Source organism: Antrostomus carolinensis, unplaced genomic scaffold, assembly GCF_000700745.2.
Source record: "Antrostomus carolinensis isolate BGI_N321 unplaced genomic scaffold, ASM70074v2 scaffold32158, whole genome shotgun sequence".
NCBI lineage: Eukaryota > Metazoa > Chordata > Aves > Caprimulgiformes > Caprimulgidae > Antrostomus > Antrostomus carolinensis.
This window is the reverse complement of record NW_010334193.1, coordinates 30,430-52,003: the sequence shown is the minus strand read 5'-3', so window position 1 is coordinate 52,003 and position 21,574 is coordinate 30,430. Positions and strand designations below refer to the sequence as shown.

At 39.4% G+C, this 21,574-nt stretch overlaps 1 protein-coding gene across 1 annotated transcript in view; it reads left to right on the top strand.

The window, feature by feature from the left end:
• Positions 1-1,092: 1,092 nt before the first annotated feature.
• Positions 1,093-21,574, top strand: part of ATXN7 (ataxin 7) — a 36,011-nt gene continuing 15,529 nt past the window's right edge. The window contains exon 1 of the mRNA XM_010174144.1: positions 1,093-1,195. Within this exon, the coding sequence (XP_010172446.1) occupies positions 1,093-1,195 (103 nt within the window). The remainder of the gene's footprint in view (positions 1,196-21,574) is intronic.

Here is a 21,574-nt window from a genome sequence, read left to right as displayed (position 1 = left end):
TTGGTGTTCCATTAATGAACAAAAATGCGGATGTCGTCAAAAATACGTACAGGCAAATCAGTAGCTTTGCAACAAAACTCTGGGGTCAGTTCTAGCACAGAGGTAAATAAGGTTAACTTAATTTCTAAGTTACTGTTAAGATAAATCTCTTACTTGAGGTTTTGGGTTTTTTTTTTTAAAGAAAATAAGTTTTCTTATATCAGTTTTAAACCTTTAAATAGCATTATAGATCCCTCAGCCATGTGTTTGGCAGTAATGAATTTATACTATTATGGTTGCAGTTTCCTATTTTTTGTCTTCTAATGATTGAATAACATTTTTAATTATATACATTAATTTACCTTTAAGTTGTGTAGTAAATGTTGTATTTAGTGCTCCAGTAGTCTCTGAATGCAGTTTTAACTGTTAATCTATATTCTGAAGAAACTGTATTCTTGAAGACAAAATTGTAGTAACTAATTTTATTAGTAAAAGTCCGCGAGTATGTGTGTTATCTCTGAAATCCACACGTGCTCTGACATACTGTTATCTCTATTTCTCTCTCTTATATAGCTGTTACACAGATCTCTGGCAGCAGATGGCTGGACTATAATGCACTGTTAAACAAATAAAACCATTAGACATGTAATACTGCCTGGTAAATGACTGTGTGTTTAAAATGGTTTAAAAAAACTAAATAGAAAATGAAGTTCATTTCTGAATTCATTTAATGAAATTGGAATAAAATCCAAACCCCTTTCAGAATACATAAAACATCTCCTCTTATGTTGTAGTTGTCATTTGAAGTCAGTCTTTTTTTATTACATTCTTGCATCTGGTATAAGATAATCAGTCCTAAATCAGTTTTCTAATAGATGTTTTCTACAAGTAATTGCTCATTTTACATTTAGTTTTGCAGGAAGATTTTTGCTTTTGTAATACTTCAGCACAAAATTATCTATTGCATTATATGCTCTTATTTCTTCATTTTCAAATTTGAGACAAATGTATTAAAATTATGATTCAACACTAGTGTCATGGCTCTGTAATTAAACTGTTTTTCAATAATTGTCAGCAGCTGAGAGATGCCATTTTGTCTTTTTGTTTTTAGATATGCCAATATTTGGTCTTTGCCCGGCTCATGATGATTTCTATTTGGTGATGTGTAACCATTGTAATCAGGTCGTAAAACCACAGGCATTTCAATCACATTATGGTAAGTGCTTAACTATTTTTAATAATTAAGGGTGAGGTTAAATCAGGATTAAGCCTGGCAAATTTTTTTTTTTTTAAATTGATGGTACAGAGATCACTACATTATAAATAATGTCAAAGAACATAACCTGTGTTTAATCATTTTATATACATTGTAATGCATTTATGTAAAGATATTGTGCTTTTCAATTTTTTTAATGCCTTCTTGAAATGCTGCATACGTACAGTTCAATTTTGAAATGACACACATAGTGTTTCACAGACAGTACGTGTAGTGTGTTTGTGTCTCTGTGTGTCATTTCTCCTTGTGTATTTATATAGATTATTTTTACACCTAACGGTTCTGTTGCAGTGTGAACTGTGAACTTCAGCTAAAAGCTAAACATACACATTTCGTTGTAAAACATGGTATGCTTCCAATGTCCAGTAAGCTTATTTATTTCTTTTCAGAAGTATCAATTTGTATTTGTTTTACTGGTCCGATGGTTTTGTATATAAAATATGCTAGGAAGCTCTTGTTGTGTTGGTTGGTGCTAGCCAGTGTTTATAGAGGACTGAGAAAATGTGAAGTGCTACGCAAGTTCAAGTGCTCATTTACTTCCTACAAACCTAATTCTGGGAGGTTCTTTTCCACATTTCACTCAAGACTAGAAATTAAAGTCAAACAATTCATACCAATATTTGGGTACGAGGTTTTTGGTATTCAACTTTTTGTTTCTTGAAAAAGTCAGGAGATGTTTTCTGACCAATTTATGAGATCTTTTCTGACAAGTGCTAATAAAAAAGATGGACAGAGCATCTTCTGGACTACTGCTTCCTCCCTCTGTGTGTGTGCACATCCTTACTGTAGGAACCAGTATGGTAGTTGTTGGCATGACAGCTTATGGGCGGATTGAAGCAGCAGTTCAAGAACTGAGTAGGTACAGCATTGCTTCTTGACCATGGACCTGAAAACATGGGCTGTTGTAATGCTGTTTGTACCAGTGTTAAACTTGTTATGTGAAGTTAATTCAAACTCTTCTGTAAGCACTACTTGAAATTTAAAAGGGACAGAGTGAAGAGGGAACTACAAAATGAAGGTATGGAAAATATTTTTTAAAAAATGAAAGAGTAAATGCTAACATAATGTACTCATTCTATGTCACATTGTAGGAGCATGATCTCTAAATATGAAACTTTCTCTAGTGTAAACCTTACATCAATAGCAGATTCACACTATGAGAGAAATGTGGAAGGAGGGGATGGAAATGATGAAGTTATTATTAGTATTTCTTAAGCCCATTCTGAACAATGAAGACGCTCGGCAAGGGCTGTGGCGTGCAGAGGAAACAGGCGGGGTCATTCTGATGAGAAAAACAGGCTTGGGTGGGGTGAACGTCATTAAAGGACCTTAGTTTGCCAAACTAATAGCCTCAGATAGGTGAGAAGGCTGACTCGGTGATTTTGTGTAGCGCTAGCTCTCCTTTTTATTTTTTTTTTTAATCAGTCTTCACATTCTTTAAATCCTTATGCGGTTCTCCCTCGTTGTAGCAGATCGAATGTGAAAGCTGATAAATATGGCAGGTGATTCGTTACCAGGCAATGATGTGGGCATTTTAAACACAGTGTACTTCAGGAGAAGGAAACTGATTAAGTCCTCAAAACATGCACAAAGTCTTTTCAAAACAAAAACTATGCTATCATGATAGCAAGAAAATGAAACACTCTTTGGATTCATCACAGTCAGTTTTCCCTGAGTTTAGGTCTACTATTTTTGATATTATTTCGGAGATTGATAAAGGAGAGATTACTTCAACAAGTTCTGAAAAAATACAGTGCATCAATGCGGCTGTACCTTTGTGATGTTCTTAGGGTCTTTTAAAGTTATTTTTAATTGTTACCAGAGAAATAGTAATGTCTTAAAATATTCTACAACTCCTGGTGATATGTGTTGCTTGTACTTGGTGTTCTGTGAAACTTTTCACGTGGGATTTTGTTTTCTGAAGTAGAATATGCTCTTTTAAAATGTCACTTTTGTCAAAAGAAGGCTAAACAAACTATTAGTTAAACCTAATGAGCTAATTAATTTCTTCCAAAGTATATTCGTGATAAACTACTTAACTAGGTAGGCTGAAAGTGCATTGCAGGACATATGCTGGGTTTTTTCCCTGGACCGCAAGTAATCAGAAATAATTTAAATGTAACCTTGTTCATCAGAATGTTTGATACTGAAATATTTTAGTAAAATACTAAAATACTTTATTGATGCAAATAACAGAGTTTTGTATGTAACTGATACTTTTATAATTAATGGGTTTGACTGGAAGAGGTATTAATTAGAAATTAAATTCTACTTTTTGAGGCCATGTAAGCAAGTGTTTGGAGTATGAATTTCCATTTAAATAATCTGTTCTGTACTATTGGTATAAATGCTATCATTGATTTGTACAATTTGGTAACATATTTGGTATGCATACCACCACATGTAGGTTAGTTTTTAAAATCAATCTAATAGAATGAGATATCTGAAGTCTGCTTGTGGTATTTCGTCTGGCCTGTGTACAGCAGCTGACTGTCAGTACATTGAAATGGTTCTACCCTCTTGGTGTAGGGTGTCAGTGATGCTGGGCATCAGGCAGGGCAGAAGCACACCAGCCAGCCGAGGAAAGTTGTTACAGGATGAATCCTCTGTTCTGCCAAGTCTCAACTGCTTCATTTGTGGGACTGATCAAGGAATTTAAGTCTTTTTTTGCAAGTATTCTTTCTGCTGCTTTTTGAATAGTTATGTTTTCATAATGGTATCAGCATCTTCCTCGGATGGCTTAAGATCAGTTCAGAGGTGGAAGATGGAAAAAAGGTGTAATGTTCAGACATTCAGTCTCATGAGTGAAGCACCTGAGATCACTTATCATGATGACCTATTCTGAAAAAGCACAGTATTTTTCTCCAGCTGGAGTATTTCTCTACACTCTGGATGATCTGTGCCAGCCTCTCCCAACTTCATACCGCATAGACTCTCCCTCTGTGTTTAAATCATGTGTATTTCTTAAGTCCCTGCAGTTTCCTCTCTTAATATATTAATTCTTACAATAAAAGTAACTTGGCTGTCTGTAAAATTGCTAACCATCATGCTCCTCAAGAACGCCCCCTCAGCAGACAGTGGGATGTGTCTGTGTCCCTTTTATTTCCTCTCTCTCCTTCCCACAAAAACGTGCCAGGTGCGGTTCCTGTGCTGCACTGAAAGGTTGCTCTTTGAGGAAGCCACCACGACGGTTATTTCAGATTGTTCATGGAAACCCTGAAGTGACGTGGGTTTTTGGGCCGTATGACCTTTTGTTGGTATTTCAGCCGTTCCACGGGTTTATCACATCTCCTTGTGGTTATCAGCCTCCTGTCTGAAGAGAGAGATGCTTCTCTGCACCATCTGGGCTGCTTTGTGGCTCAGAGGGGCGAGGTAGATCAGCAGAGTGGAAGTAGCATCGGTGCAGAGATGTGGGGTTTCTCCAATCTAATTTTCCTAGTTTTTTTGCAGAGTTGTTTGTTTCCTCTGTGCTTTGGTTTCTGTAAATACAAAGTGGGGTTAAACTCTCAGTAATACTAATGAAGGTTACCTGTAAAGCTTAAACTGAGAGTGTCTGTGAGTCATGTAGTGATTGTGAAAACCATTAATACAGTACATATTGGAAAGAGATGATGACAGTGTGTTGGGCTGTTGAGTCATTAAAAAAATGATGTCTAGTGTTTTGATTAACTTCCACAGGTTTGGCATGCAGTGGCAAAGGGGAGTGGTACTGTCAGCTTTGCTGGCTGCTGCTCTGTGAGCTGGTGGGGAACTGCTAAAACATTTCAGTTTCTGATCAGCACATGTGTAAACCTGAAATACAGGATTCAGAAATGGGACAATAATACAGATTTACACGCTTTTTGTGGTTTCTAGGAGGTTGTGAGATTGGAATAGAGAAGGTCATCACACAATCTTATGGGCAGCCTGCAGAGACTCAGAGGGCAGATCACAGAATCACAGAATTGCCTCAATTGGAAAAGCCCTTTAAGATCATCCAGTCCAGTCATTAACCCAACACTGACAAGTCCCCAACTAACCCATGTCCCTCAGCACTGTGTCTACACAACTCTTCAATCCCTCCAGGGATGGGGACTCCACCACTGCCCTGGGCAACCCCTTCCAATGCCTCAGAACCCTTTCAGCAAAGAAATTCTTCCCAATAACCTGGCAGTAGAGAGAGATGTTCACTTGTGTTACTTACTTGAGTCCATCCTGCAAGTCAGTGTAAGGTCTCTCATGAATCTCCTCCATCTCATCGTATAACCGTACTCCTTCCTCCCTCAGCCAGTTCACACACCCACCTTTAGTTACTTTGGCTAGTCACAAGGGTTTTTTTTGATGTTGGTGTTAAGTACTTGGATTTAGAGAGAACATGTGATATTTGTTGTGATTTTAATTGGGATAAATGATCCGTTACCAATCCCTGCTAATAAGCTATTGTATTTCAGATATTTTATCATATGTAATCTAAGTATTACAGTCCCCGCAGCATTACATGTTTGGTTTCTGCTGGTATACTGTGAACTGAATATAAATTTGTCCTGCCCTCTTTCTGTTATCTCAAATTTGGCATCAGCTAATTGTTCTGAAAAATCTGACACAAGTATTTAATATTTTAAAGTTTTATTTCTCAAAGTTCTGCAGATGTTGCTTGTTTAGAATAGAACAGAGAGTGTTCAGCATGGGTTACCAAATCAAAGATAGTGTCTGTACAAAGCAGCATTTGAAACAGACAGGAAAAGAAAGAAATGTACTGAATCCTGTTCCAAAGCCACTGGACCTGAGGATTGAGGGGTTTGTTGTTTGGTGTTTTGTTTTGTGTTGGGCTTTTTGGTTGGTTTTTTGGGGTTTGGGGGTTTTTTTTGTTCCTCATAGGAGGTTGCCTGAGCTCATCTGCCTTTTAGTGGGATAAGCTTTCATTTTGGCCTGCAGGCTTTTGGCAGCAAGCAGTTGGTTTCAGCAGTTGTCCGGTGTTCACTAAGATATTTTTAAAGCAGTATGAAACGTTTTATATAAATCACAGGAATTTTCTTGGGTATCTTCTGCAGTAGTCTAATAACCAGAGTAAAACTTGAGTATTATGTGGTGTGTCACAGATGTGCTGGGGTAATCTATCAAGCATATTGCCAAATATGCACAGGTGGCATTTGGCATATTATGGCTCGAGTTAACTTATATAATTTAACAAACTATCATTGGCAGCTTCTGTTTAAATACACAGTCCTCTCGTAGTAGTTCCTATGGTCCATATTCCAGTAGTTGGTTCTTAGTCTCTGGGTCTAGCAACAGCTAGTTTAATTTCTTCCTGGCAGAGATTTGTGAAATTCTGTAGCTTTTGCAAGAATCATCTTGGCATATTCCTAGAAGAGAATGGCTTCAGAGGTCAGCATGGGATTCATTTCAGGGGAAAAAAAAATGAAAAAAAAAAGAAAAAAGTTTTATCTGATTATTTAGTGATTTTAAAATAATGCATCATTAAATAAGAAATTATTACCACCTAGAAAGAAACTCTGTAAATATATTTCAGGCTTTGAAATGTGTACCCCAAAGCTATTAGCTGAATACCTAATGTGCTAGTTGGGATTTAAAGTCACAAGCAAGTTCTGCCATGCAGATTTTAAGGAGCGGTGAAGTTGGGCGCTGTGGTTAATTGTAACATCACAACCAGTTCATGTGCAGAAGGTTATTTTTGTAAGCGTAATGGCTGTGGTCTTTGTTTATTACATGAAAGCACAGGGAGTCTGAGAAGCTGATGTCAGTTTTCTAGTAAAACTTCCTCTTTTTTTTTGTGGGTACATGGATTTGTCAAGCTCTAGTTGAAGACGTAAAGCAATTTTAAGTATCAGCTAACAAAAAAGGTGATGTTCAGCTTTAGATTTAAAAAAGAGATTGTTCAGTCTGCCACTTACCGTGTAGTTCATATTATTCTAACTACAGCACTGTGTGTGCTAAAATATTGCAAACTTCAAGTGCTTTGGTGTGCTTTTGGCTTTTCTTACCTTTGGGAGAATTGAATTCCATGCTGTTCTGCCATAGCAGAAGATCTACATGCAGAAATCCTTGTGTTTTTATCACTGACTGGATAGAGAATATCTTTTTTTACTCTTACTAAAATGTTAAAGTATATAAAACAAGTCTAATGTAATTATACAAGGGTTCCGTGAAAACCCTTCTCCTTTATAGTGATATCCTTGCTAAGCATTTGGAGACTGGGACTGACTGCTCCCTTTTCAAGGTAAACATTGACAGGGGAAGAACAAGTGGAAAGAAAGAAAAACAAAGATATTTATCTTTGTGGGAAAAGAGGAAGCAGTGCTGCATTCACTGTCGCTTACAGAAGTAGTTGTTTAGCAAGAGGGGAAAAGTTAGTAAGTTGATCAATAGATTGGAGTAAGATCTAAAGAGAACAAAAGTAGCTGTTGAGTATATTTGACTACAGCTTCACTTTGGAAGAAGCCAGCTGGGATAGTCCCTGTCAAGTCTACAGTTGAAAATGATTGGCAATGAGAGAGTTAACTCATCTAAAAATCAATGATAAGTTTCATTATTCAGAACGGATTTTGAGTGATGAAATGGCACGTGGAGCAGAACACAGCTCTCATAACCATCGTTTCAGATTTTCTGCAGGTTTGGGGAAGGCCATTCTCCATCTGCTTACTTGCTCCACATCCTTGGAAGGTTTCCTTTACAGCTAAAAGGGTTCTTTCTAACGCCTAAGCCACTCCTTCAGGCTGGAGCTTGGCCAGAGGAGGTGGCATGCACTGCGAGGGCAGGCTGTGGGCACGCAGGGTTTGGCACACAGCCCTAAACTGAGAGCAGAAGAATGAAGCTGCAACCTATTTAAGAGCTGGGGAGTTGGAAGAAGCCTGAATCAGAGTTAAAAAAGGCAGGACTTCTGCTGTCGTGGAGGAGAGTTGGGAAAGTGTCAGAGCCATCGAGATATGAACTTGGTGTTAGAGGGTGGGGTTAGAAGTAGTTTAATTTCAAAACCTGAAGACGTGCAGATCAATTATTTACAAGGACTTCCTCATTTATTTTTTGGGGACAAGTATGTGTTCTCTTGAACTGTGTAGATTATTCCAAGAACTCCAGACCTCAGATGAACACCACAGTGCTTCGTGATTCCAGGGAGAAGTATTCTGGGAAGCTTGTAAAACAGTGTTGAGTATTGAACTGTCAAGAAGAAAATAGTTTGGGTTGTTTTTTGCCCTTTTTTTTTTTCTTTTTCCATGGAAGCACGTAGTTTCAAGTTGCACAGCCTGTACCCTCTCATCCCACCAGCCGACTCTCAAGCAAATGCAGCATTTGGAAGAGAGAGGATTAGAACATAGTCTTTTTTTTTTTTCCTCTGCAAGCACAGCTACAAAGGTCAGATAAGAAATCTCATCCATTACAGTAATTTTTGTTTGCCAAGATACCACTGCTCCCAGCACAGAGCTGTGCAGCACCTGGCTGGGGCAGGCAGGAGGATGGCAGCTTTGGCAGGGCTGGTTCAGCACAGCTAGAATTAAGTGGTTTGCAGTTTGGGTGTGTGTATGTCTGAGGAGGGGAAGGAGAGGACATGGGGGAATAGCTAAAAAGGGAAATGTGAAACAAAGAACTTAAGTAAAATACATATAAAAAGAAATAGATGAAGACAATAAGGAGGAAGCTAAATAAGGAAGGTAGGAGAAAATGACCTTGCAGGAGGGAGAATGGAGTAGGTGCAGTGCTGGGTTTATTCCTCTGTGTGGAGGGGGAAAAGTGGAAGAAAGGAGGAGAGGTTTAACTTTTTCACTAGTTTTTTGTTCTGGCAGCAGTTATTAGTGTGGTTTTGGTAACATCATGGCATTCTTGGATTTTGCACATTTTGGTGAGGGGCGGGGGGAACAACAGTGTCCCCTATTTGAGAGACCTCTCCTGGCTTTGTCAGGCACTGGCCATCAAGGAAAGAGATGGATATAGGCATGCGTGTGCAGTTATTAATAGGTCATCTTATGTTTGTTTTCTTATACATCCCTTTTCTGTTTCTTGCTGAACTTCTTATTTAAAAATTCTCATTTTCTGTACTCTAAATAATATTTTTTAGAGAGTAGGATGTATATGTAGCTTTCAGCAGCTTTTGCAGTAAGAGGAATGCCCACCAGTTCTCTACAAGTGGAGAGAAAACGAAGGAAAATGGAATGGAGGAGGATGTAGCTCCAGTTACCCATGCTGCAGCTACATAAAAACAGTGTTTTGTAGGAACTTATTAATCTGCTTCCTCAGGAGAAGAAGGCAGCATTCTGAAAGCCATATTCTCACCTACAGCAATAGTGCACCAAATGGTAACTAGGCATGTGTGCAAGTGCTGCTCTTCTGGAAAAACTTCAGACAATATTGTTCTTATAAAATTAAAAGAAATCAATAACATTTTGGTTTTAGGCACAGCTACAAAGTACCTGCTACACCAGGTACCTGCAGTGGTACCTAGTTATTCGCTTGCTAACAGGTGAATAATTTTCACCTCTTATTTATTGACTCATTTTTGATCTCCAGTGTGCTGTCTTTTTTAAAAACAAACTTGCAGGTACTGACATGATACTGCTTTGTTTTTTTTTTCTTCCAGGCAATATGATACACTTAAAATCTAACATGTGAAACACATAAAGTCTAGAAACTATGTTTTTTAAGATATTACCAGAAGAAGGAGTGTATAAAACTTTGTATACAATGAAACCTGTAAGTTTATTGATTAATAGCAATCAATAACCACATGATTTATGTAGTAAGTTTAAAAAAAATAATAATAATTGCAGGCTGAAATTAACTTTCCAAAGAGTGCAATTAATACCAACTTTTTAAACTCTTCATTAGGCTTAATTCAGTTTAACACTAAATAATTAAATCCAAGTAATGACAATTCGGATTCTTAAATGTTGTGTTGTGTCTACCTGTAACAAAGACACAAACAGCTTTTCAGTAGCAGTGTTGGATTAGTTCCTGCAGTACCCAGCTCTGTAAGAGCTCCATAATATTGTGACACTTGTAAACAATTACAAATATATATTTTTAAATGTAGAAAATAACAAACAGAAATAGATAAATATGACATGAAATTTTACATAAGTCTGTGATACTATTATTGACTAAATAGGCCATCATTAGCTATCTCTTTATCTTTAGTAACAGCTAAAATGCTTCCAAACCCTATTATCTGCTATTGATGAAACAAAAACATAATGTAATGTTTGTATAGAAAATCAATATTTTTTACTCTAGAATTTATGTAGATCTTCCTCCAGTCGTCATGCAGCAGGGCAGCATGTTAATCCTTTGAACAATAGCAAAATGATGTAGAAGAAAAAGCCATCAGTGTGTCTAATATGTAAATGCCTGATATTTAACTTGGCCTGTTCTGCTGCCTCATACAAGTTCTGCAATGTCTGAGAGCGCTGCTGGCCACAAAGATTGCAATTACATTTTGTTTCCCCAGGTTGCATTAGAGAAAGAAGAGCCATCATCAAGAGATTCTTGTCCTCTTTTCTGTTCTCCGTTCACTCCATAACGAGTTGCCCATGTTGGTATAAAACTCTCACTCTTTACACTGGTTTGTAAAGGATGCAATTAGACCAGGCTCCTGGAGAGTTGAAGCAGTTCCTACATAACCGAGTTTTTCCTTGTTGTTTGGCAAGATTGTCAAAAAATCTTTAACTCTCAATTCTGTATAGAATAGCTTTTCAAAAGGAAGCCTTCACTTTTAGCCAAATCACCTTCTTATGTTTTTATCCCGTAGGATTTTTTTCCTCTCCCAGGCAGAAGTTGTATTGTGCCACATCCTCTGTGTGTGACCCCACCGGTTGTGAAGAACCTGTTTGTCATGTCTGGCGGTGGGAAAAGCTCTTGTTTCTGAGGTGCATTGCAGCTAATTCTGTGGGTTAGGTAGAAGGTGTACCCCTGTCAGTGTGCCCTTCCACCTTTGAGCCTGAAACTTTCAGATGTTTGTGTATTATTTGTAGAGGTGGATTTGAGCTGATCTGAAGTTTGATAGTTTTAAGAGCTGTTCATTATTGTCCGTAGATATTCACATGGAATTCATGGCTCCTTTCCTTGCTAAGAGGAAAATTGGCTGTGTCTCCTTTGTTACTATGTGGCTGAAGTCTTCATTTGAGTTCATAAGCTAAGCATTTTTATGTTCTGGATTAGAGTGGACTTAGTCAAGTAATTGTTTTAATTTCTTTCACTTTTCTAGATCATAATTGAGAACTTGCAGTACTCTGTAAGGCTCTGGCCCTTCTCATCATTGGCATGGGACTAGCTAGCACTCATTTTCTTCAGTTTCATTTTGGCTTACAGCCTCTGACAGGCCACACATAACCATGTATACGCCTGGAAGGATGCCATCTTGGCCCTCTCCTGGCCTCTAAGGTCAAAGGAAAGGTTTCAAACCACCACAGTGCAGTCCCTTCCCCGTCATAGCGCCATGGACTCATTGACCAAAGGTCATCATGTGGGTCACAAAGCTATCCGGCAGACAACTTCTAAAAATACCCGTGACTCCTTTGACAGCCATAGAAATGATTTAAGCTTATATATGTGTGTAGTACTGCAAAGCTTGATGCTCACATCTTTCTTGTCACAGATTCAGAATGACAACTAGAGTTGCTTAATTTTTATAGTGGCCAATTCCTTTCTCAGTCCAGCATGGTCTCCATAGGATCGATTGGTGTTCAGAATGAGGATGGGTACTGACCTTTAGGACCATACCTATCACCTTTTTCTGTGATCATCAGAATGTACCCAGGAAGGCTGGAGGCTTGGCAAATAGTTAGGATGTGCTGAAAGCCCTGACAAGCTCTTGGGCCGCTTCCTATTTCTTCTGCCCTGTCCCAGTTGTCCAGGTGGCAGTGGTCCACAGTAGCTGTGACAGTACACTTGAAATCTAATGTACTAAATATCTTTTTCTGGTTTTAATTCCTAAAAAGTGAAGTTGATATTAAAGCATATAATGCTGTCACTTGATTGTGCACCAACAAGCCTGTCAAGTTTTTCCTCTGTACTCAGTCATCCATTTTATTTTGGACTTGCTCCATTTTTCTGAAACCTGAGGAACTTCTAAGCATGCCCACTTGGAAAAGAAAAGAAAAGGCCTAAAGCAGATATCTTGCTGATATATTTGTGTTTTCTGTAGCACATAAGACACTCTCCAAAGTGGCAGCTGTTAGACAGAAAAATCCACTGATTTCAAAATCCATTGCCCAGTGATTCTAGAGGTTCTGGGAATTTCATTCATGATAGTCAGAGCTCTCGTTTTCAGCTTCAGGAAAAAAAAGACACAAAAAGCCTTAAATACAAGTCAGTATCACTACTCTCTATATGATTTTGCTATTCCCTTCACAAAGGCTGATTTCATGGTGTCACATAGCACATGGCAGGGTTCTTTTCTGTGCACTCCCATAGCAGCAGAGTGGGTTTTCCAAGTAACCACACTGGAGTTCTCAATTGATCAACTTTAAGAAGCTTGGGGTTGGCTCAAGGCCCATCATTCTCTTCCTTCCAGGAAGAATAATAATAGTAGTCAGTAACCAAACAATCTCTGTAAAGCAAAATATTTACAACAAAATCATTTTGGACATTACCACATGTGAACATAAGCAGACAGCAGTGTAAGCAAGCCCAGCTTATGCAATGTTGATATCAATCAGATGAAATTCCTTGGAAGTCTAAAATTTTTTTTATATAACTCTCAAAACTTCTAGGAACTGGCAAACTAATCGTTACTGCAGCTCACAACCCGGTTCTTTGTCATCCCTAGTTGCTTAGGCCTCCAACCCATTCCTTGGGATCAAGTCACATTTTAATTCCTGGTAGTCCTCGCTCTGTTAATTGCTAGTGTTGGCGCAAGAAAGCTTGTGATTTGTGAGACTGTCGGGTCTCTGAACGGATGGTTTTGCTCTTTGTTACGGGGAGAGCAGATGGTGCAAAGGCTCGAACTGAGCGGTCAGGACTGGGGGAGAGGGCAGGAGTGCTTTTTGCTGTGGCAGTATTAGCTCACACCAGCCAGCTTGAAGTGATTGTGAAACTGGTGCCCGAGATTGCTGAATTTCGAGAAAGGATAAATGAGTTGTTCCGTGTGCAGGGGAGATAATGAAGCCTGGGTGTCTGTGGCTTTGTCCTGTGTGGTTTGCCGTCGCTCTCCCTCCTGTTGCAACACCTCCTTCTCTCTGCACATACGTAGCTTCAGGTTTCATGTCGTGTTTTGTCCTCTCTCCCTCCCCCCCACTGCCTGCCAGTTTAATAAGACATACAGATGCCACAGCTACACTGGAGCGAAGATCTTCCTGCCTTGGTTCCGTAAGAACACCGAGAGGTCTGACCTTTGCTGTTTGAATGCTGATTTTAATGCTAATGATAAACCCCAGTATCTTTGGGACCTCTGTTGGTGGAGAGGGCAGGAGGGCACACCACCTCAAATCCAGCTCTCCAGTTTTCTTAATATTAACCTATAATTTCAAAATACACAACACTAAAATGTAGAAAAGTGGAAGGAAATGTGGTAGAGCTGCATTTGTATCACTTCACAAAACCAGACAAGAAATGAATAGAATGCAAGTAAAAGATTAAAATTTCTCTAACCAGTCTTAAAAACAATTTTCTTGGCAATCCAACTGTACAGAATACTTCAGGTTGTAGAAACTTTTTTTTTTTAGCATTTCTTAACATTCTACAGTACTAGTTTGTACTAGGGAGCTACTGTGTGCATAGTGACAACGTCATAAATAAGTATCTTTTCATGTTAATATGTGTTCAGTGAGAAAATGAAGAAAGGACGGGGCTGATGCTGTTCTTTACGTTATCTTGAGTAGCAGGGAGCAAACTTTTTCCATTTCAATGTTTTCAACACAATTCAAATTGTCCTTCTTGGGTGATATTGCAACAGCAAAGGCCTGGAAATTAGGTTTGTTCTCTGCAGTGCTGGATATTGAACTGCTGCTCTCCCGTCTGCCCTGCCTGCACTGTCCTGAGCTGAAGTTAGAGCAGGAGACTCAGCACTTCAGCCTCCTTCCCTGGGAGCGAGCAGGTGTATGTCCCTTTGTGGATGTATCTGCGCAAAGTATTATCACAGCTTGCAAGGCTAATTTTAGGCCTCTGAACTCAGGTATTAACTGATGATATAAGTGTTTATATTCAATCTAATGTTACTGGTGTTTTGGGGATTTTTTTGTAAATGACTTTAAGTAGTGTTGATATAAAACAAAACTTAAAATCTCTTCAAATATTTAGTAACAGGAAAAGAACTTCATAATATCATTGCCTTATACAATGAGTCATTTTTACTACGTTAAGTAAAGTCCCTTTTACATTTGTCAGAGTACACTTGCAGCATGTGATTTAACTGTGGCATGCGCATTAGTCTGTTTCAAGGTGAAACCCCACGGATATTTACTGTATAAAGTTACTTAGAAGCCTTTAAGTCATTGGAAAATAGTAAGTAAAAACAAATGCCCAGATTGAGACAGTTGGCAGATATGCTGCTACTGTAAGACAAGCAAGCATAAAATCCCGTCTCATTCTCTTTCAGCCATTGTGTGCCTTCCTGTGGGCCATTGCCGTTTTCTCCCCGTGTGAATGTACCGTCATGCCTCTCCCTTCCATTCCAGCTTCTGCCTTGATGCCCAGCTGCTGAGATTTCTTAGGGATTGGATTCTTTGTCCCCACTCTTACTCAGAATGAAGACAGCTTTCTTCATTGTTCCATGTGGGAATTAAATTGCCTGATCTTGGTCAGTTTATTTGTGGAACAAGCAACAAAATAGAAGCTACTTGCCTTCTTGGTCCTAAAATGAGAGTAGACCAAATCAAAGGCTAAAGAAGGATAAATTCTAGTTTTTAAGATGACAAATACATCAGTGCTGGTTCCCCACATAGTAGTTGAAAGTCAAGAATTTTGTGAACCACTAGAATCTATTGGAAACTTACCCAGTTTTAATTACGGGTGTCAAGTAGAAGAGTGCACAGTAGAAACAAATCCTCCAAAAACATGCATGCCTCTGATACTAATTTTAGCAATGGAAGGAGATGTGTTTTATTTAAAACAACATAATCCAAGGAAATGTCTTTGTATTCCTGAGTTGTCCTTAACAATTAATAGGTAGATGACATGAGCTGTCAACTTCTCTTGAAATTCAGAGCAGAAGAGGAGCTGGTTGCTGTCTTGTATTCTGAGTGCTTAAATATGGGAAAGTTACTATTTGGTATTTGTGGTTTAGGATTTAGTATTCATTTCTAAGCTTGTTATTGTCAGCAGTAGTCTCCAGGTTTCTGCATGTTCCTTTAAAAAAAAACAAAACAAAGCAAAAAAAACCCCAACCCAAACAAAACCCAGTCTGCTGAAATGTTGCTTCCTGCTTCTGTTTAGCCCTTTTTAATGAAAAGAAAGTAATATCCTAACACACTGATGCTAATACACAAAGGTGTTTGCACAAGCCAACTGCCTCTGCTCTTGGCAAACTTTTTATTTCAGTGAAAAAGTTATTTGCTTGGCTTTAAAAATGAATTTGAGTGTAATTCGATAAGTGAGGAAAGACCAAGAATTTCAGCTTTCATGATGGTATTTGAAACAAGAGCAAAAGCCACAAGCTGTTTCTTCCTATTCTTTTTTGTCAGCAGATACACTGTATAATTTTTATAAATGATTATTTAGGAAGTGGTCTAGAAATTAGTAATTTGGTAAAAATTAGATTTTTAGTATCCATGTGCTGACTTTGGGTGGAAATCAAACCTTAACTTTAGACCTCAGAGTTTGGAAATTTAGAATGTCAAGACCTGTCTGGAAGAAGAGGACAATAAATACTGGAGTGGATTTTTGCTGCTGAAGAATCACACCAGGAGCACCCTCTGCTGCTCTGACAGGGTGGCAGGGGCCACGTCCCCCTGGGCCACCGACAGCCCAGGGAGCTGCAGCTGTGGGGGTGCTGGGTGTCCCCAGGCGGGGCCACGAAGCCACAGGGGAACCACCCCCATGTGGGGTGGTGGGTGATAATCACATTTGCTGGAGGAACTGTTGCGGTGGTGCTGGCACTGGTGTGGCAACTTGCCATGGGACTCACGGAGGGGATTATCCTCCCTCCACACTGCCTGCTGCCATGGCCGCTTCTGAGCAGTGCCAGTGCCACCTCTGTGGCCTCAGTGGCCATGGTTGGCAGCAGGCTCGCAGGTAGAGCTGAGGCTGGCCGGGGGTCTGGGGCAGTGGATGCCACAGGGTGCCTGAGGCTGGCCTGGAGCCCCAGCACTGCTGGCGAGGTGGCCTGGCATGGACAGTGCCCTTGCCCACGGGTGTCGCGGGGCCTCGGCAGAGCTCACCAAGTGACGTGGATGACCTCGCAGCGAGGCTGCTGCAAGCAGCCCATGTGAGCCCTCACCAAACCTCACCGGAGCGGTCTGGTGCGGCTCCAAAAGCAGGCGGGTGGTGAGTTCACCATGAATGGGGGAAACTGATGACGCTGTTCCATGCCGTACCGTGCTGTGCCATCCCTGCTGAGGCCCGTGCTGGGTGCTGGCACCTTTCTCCAGAGCTGCAGGACCGACCACATCAGACCTGACCAGGGACCACAGGAGGCTGCCTCTCCTCTGGAGTTGTTTCCCCACAGGAACTTGAAAATCCCCAAAAATCCCTCTGAAGCCACAGCTCCCCTGGGGAGAGTGCAAAGGGAGAAAACAGCAATAAAAACACAGCCGACTGCAGTCCTTGTCAGGCCACTAGATAAATTGGCAGCTGTTAATCAAAGTGTTAATTAAAGAAAGAAACTATTAAGAGCGTGTTGGTTTCAGCTTGTTTTCCTGCGTGTGCTCATCCATGTAATTTATAAATCAGAGGGCAAATACATTCCTTGTTAGGGCTCTGCGGATGGCTGGCTGTGGGCAGGATGGTCTGTGGTCTTATATCTTGGCTTTGGAGGAAATGGGAAATGCAGGCACAGCCTGGATGTACCGAGTGCGGTTGTGTTTTTATTTAAAAGGTTAAACTCGCACAAACATTTTAGTTAGCACATCCTAATTACAGCGTTGCTTCGTTCTTTCAAAGTGAAATGTGAAAAGGCTGGTTTATTTAATTTGAAAGACATTATTGTGCAAGCAGAGTAGGTTTGTGCCCTCCTTTGACTATATTAATGATTTCTGTGAGACTTCGCTGTGCTAATGCTGCTGTAAAATTTTAATTAGTGTATAGTTAACATGGTCACTGTTTTTAAACATGAAAACAGTTGTTTCATGCCAATCGTGATTGACCAGTGTTAATGAAATAAGCTGTAATGATCCTTTTTTATAATTGAAAAATGACCAATGCCTAAAAACCTTAAATCTGTGTAAAACAGTACAAAGATCTGATTTAAAACAAGAAACCAAAATATTTTTTCTCTGGTTTCCACTGATGTTGCAGATTGAATATTTCTGTTCCAAGAGATTTAAAATTTTGGAAAGTTATTTGACCCTTGAAACATCTTTTAAAAATATTGCAATTCACCCTACCACAAGTTTGCTTCCTGTCTTCATTTTCCATCCTGAAACGCTTCAACATCTCTTACATATAAAGATTTGGTCAGAAAATGGGGTGTGAGCCATGCAGGCAAAACCCCAACCTGGATCCCTCATGCTGCTCTTATTTCTCAGCGAGGTTTTCCTGCGAGTGGGCACTGCCCGTAGGGTTAGAGCCTTGTTAACACTTTTGTCCCGTGTGCTGCAAGGAAGCTCACGGGTTGTCACATCTGTAGGGTGTGTGTGGTCGGTGCCGTGCGTACGGGGAGAGATGTGAGAGATGAGTAACGTCAGAGATAGCGACGGAGCTTCCTTCTCGACTCCATCAGTCAGCGTTTTCTCCTCTCTGCTGTGAGCAGTTACACCTTAGGGGAGAGGAGAGGCTGTTGTAGTTGGCGCTGTGGCCAGTTCTAAGTGGCCATATACGTGTTTATCTGTTTTTAATCTTACAAAGCTTTCATATTGTGTGGCAGTGGATGTCACTAGTTAGTCATGCAGTACATAACAAAAATAGTTGTGCTCGATGGCTTTTTATCTTGTATTTTCTTAATGACAAAATCGAAGAATGTGATTTACTTAACTGACACTAGTATTTCTGTATATCCTGTGATATTTCCTCTTATTTTCCTGCTCAAAACAAAGTCAATTAATTCTTCTTGATCTCTTTCATATGGAAAGCTTTCCATTTCAAGGCCTTTTTTTTACACCTATCTGTAGAACTTTTATCAGTTGGCCCATAAACCCCTTTGTATTTTGGGTCACTAAGAGCTTTTAAGCAAGTTTTCAATGACAGCTTTTTTAATTTTTTTTAAGTGTAGCTGAGTCTGACAGTCCATGTACAGCTATTAAAGTTTGCTACATGTAAAGAAATAGCTACAGGGGAAAACATTAAAGTTCCTGATTATGGTGTGAATAGAAGCATTAGCAAGATGAAAGCTACACAGGCATTTGAATATGTGAACTCATCTGAATACATTACACAATATTATATTATGTGATAAGGTCTTGTGAGGAGTATTGTTGATGCTGAAGAGGAAGAACATGGTGTTAAAGGTGTGAAACTTTCAATTTCTAGGTAGAAAACAGGCAGACAGCGAAAATCCGAAATTAGGTGGTGGTTCTGCCCTTAATTATTCCCATGCTTTCAACACACAGTTCTTTATTAAACTTCTCTTTATTCGACTTCTAATAAAAAGTTTGGAATAATGTTTTTTATTTTTAATTTCCTTCAAGCTTGTTTTGAAAAACTGAAGCTTTTTAATGTTATTCAGAGTAAGCATATATGAGAAAACAGTTTTCCAGCTGTATTTTTGAGGAAACTGACCCATGCTGCATGTTGGTATGATGCTGATCTGTACCCGTTACCTTTGTTCAGTGTTTTTGTTTATCACCACTGTGGTTTCTCCATTTTTTTTTTCCAAATAACCATTTTTTTAATAGCAAAAAATGATTTATTCGATACCTGCTTTTTAATCAAACAGTGTAGGTATTGTCATGTCATCAACAGGCTACACAGAGATTAGTGCTCATAATGTGGACATTATAATCTCTCCATGGCCCGATTACCATCTAAGACACTCTACTGTCCTTCCCTAATAACTTTGCAATATTTATATTCCAGCGCTTGACAGATTTACAAGACAGCTACTGCCCAAAAGATCCAGGGCCAGTTCCCTAGTGAGAAATCTGTCCTGTCCTTCCCTCACCTCTTGGCAGGTTGCTTGGGAAAGTGTATCAGAAGTTTGTTCTTGGATATTATGCAGGAATCTTTTTGAGGTGTTACAGCCTGTGTGTTTGGGTTTACAAAGGGAAGGATGGAGAAGGCTGGGGAAGACATCCTCCTGGGAGTGACAAAGGGGGACCTCCCCCAACACTCAGTCTTCCTGGCTCCATTTTGCTTTTGGTTCTGCTCCATAAATAAGTTAATGTCCTGCCTTCATCACTTATGTTGCTCTGGAGAGTTTCAGTGCTCTCCTCGAGGCTCTGAACAGCTGAAAGGAACCTGATGGAAGCATCCCTAATTCCAGTTTGCCACTGCATGAGGGAGCTGCGAGACACAGCAAAACCCTAGTCTGTCTGCAGGCTTGGGATGACAGTATGTGCTGGTTGATGCTTCAAAGGTTATTTTAGATCTTTCGGGGGCAAACCTCATGTATTTTAAAGAGGAATTTCAAATCCTGTGGAAATTGATTACAGAACTACTCATGTGCGCTAAATGCGAGGGGTTTTGAAAGGATTAATAACAAATATGGGAAAATGGAAAAACTAGCTTTAGTAATGTCGAGTTGTGGAGAGGCAGCAGTGGAGAAAGGGATGTACTTGAAGGTTATTTATTTAAACACATTTTAGTGCTGCTAATTTTTGCTACGTTCTTAATAACTCTTTCTGTGGTGGTAATCTTGGAAATCATGGGAGGTGTGCTGGGTTTGGGGCTGTTTTGCAGCAGTTATCGTCGTGGAGACGGCTGCTCCTGCCCAGTTAGTGTTGTGCTGTTGGAGAATTACAACACCATCCTGGCTACGCTGTACTTGTGCCATTTAAAACACATCATTTAAAACTCTAAATTACAGTTGCAGGACTGTCATCTTTTTGAAATACGGTTTTCAATTATTGAAGTTGTCATTCCGAATCTTACTAGTGAAAATGATCTTTTTCCACTCCTCCCTCCGTTTTCTTCAGTGGCAACAACAAAACTGACCATGCTTACACAGAATTTCTTTATTTAACATATTTTGCACAGTGATCGCTTGTGAGTGGATTTTGGTTCTAGAAAGTAAATCTCTAAGAAAATTATAAACATACGTACTTAGAAATCAGAAGTTGAGTAATTGATTTTACAGTTTTAAAAGTAGCTAGTGCTTCTCTGAAACTATTATAATGAAATGGAACAAAATAATAAGAATAATAGCTAACATTTATGTTCTGTTTCTGTTCAAAGGGATGTGGTTAACGAACAGTCATAACACTTGGGAGTTGAGTAAATAATTTGAAAATATTCAAATTTAAATGTTGGGAAACTTCAAAGGGTCGAAGTGGCACAGTGAGACTGGGGAAGACAAAAGCCAGGATACTTCTCGGAGGATGTTTTCCAGTTCCCAATGTTGCTCATATTTCCTGTTAAGTGCTCTGGTAAACCTGCTTTTAAAAACAAACTAAGTGAAAGTTGAGCTAAAATCTCTCAGTCTGGGACTTCTGGGGTAATAGGAGGTAGGTTATGTCAAACTTGTAGTTAAAGTACAAATACATCATTCAAAACGATCAGTGGGTTTTGGTTGCATTGAAGTTTGGATTTCATGAGGAAGATGAGTTAAGTGTGCTGGACCATCATAAACATCCAGATGTGTTTTATTTACATGTCTTAAATCAGTGTGAGTTACTATGGATGGATTTTGGAACTGGAATGATACACTAAAACCCAAATGTTTGTGTATATGAGAGCTTTGGGCTCTGAATTGAGCATCTGTAACCAAAGCATATCTTAAGAAAAAATGTCTTTTCTGTAATTATGAGTTTTCATAATAAATCAGTGCAGTCTAGTTAAAGCATAGCCAGATTTTATACATTTTTTTTTAGGGAAATTTGTAGTGTGTGTTTTGGTGGAGTTGATTGAAAAGGGAATGATGCAGGAATTCATACCTGGAACAGTGGGACTTTCTCCCTGATGAGGAGCAGCAGACAGCAGAGCGGGAAGTAAATGCACCGATACTGCCATTAAACAAAGATGCAGAAAACAGGTGAATTAAAGCTTAGTGGTGGTACAGCCCTCACTTGAGAAGTAAAAATGGCCTAGGAACTGACATGTCATTTTGGAGCATACTCAGCCAGCAATTAGAAAGGTCTTGATGTA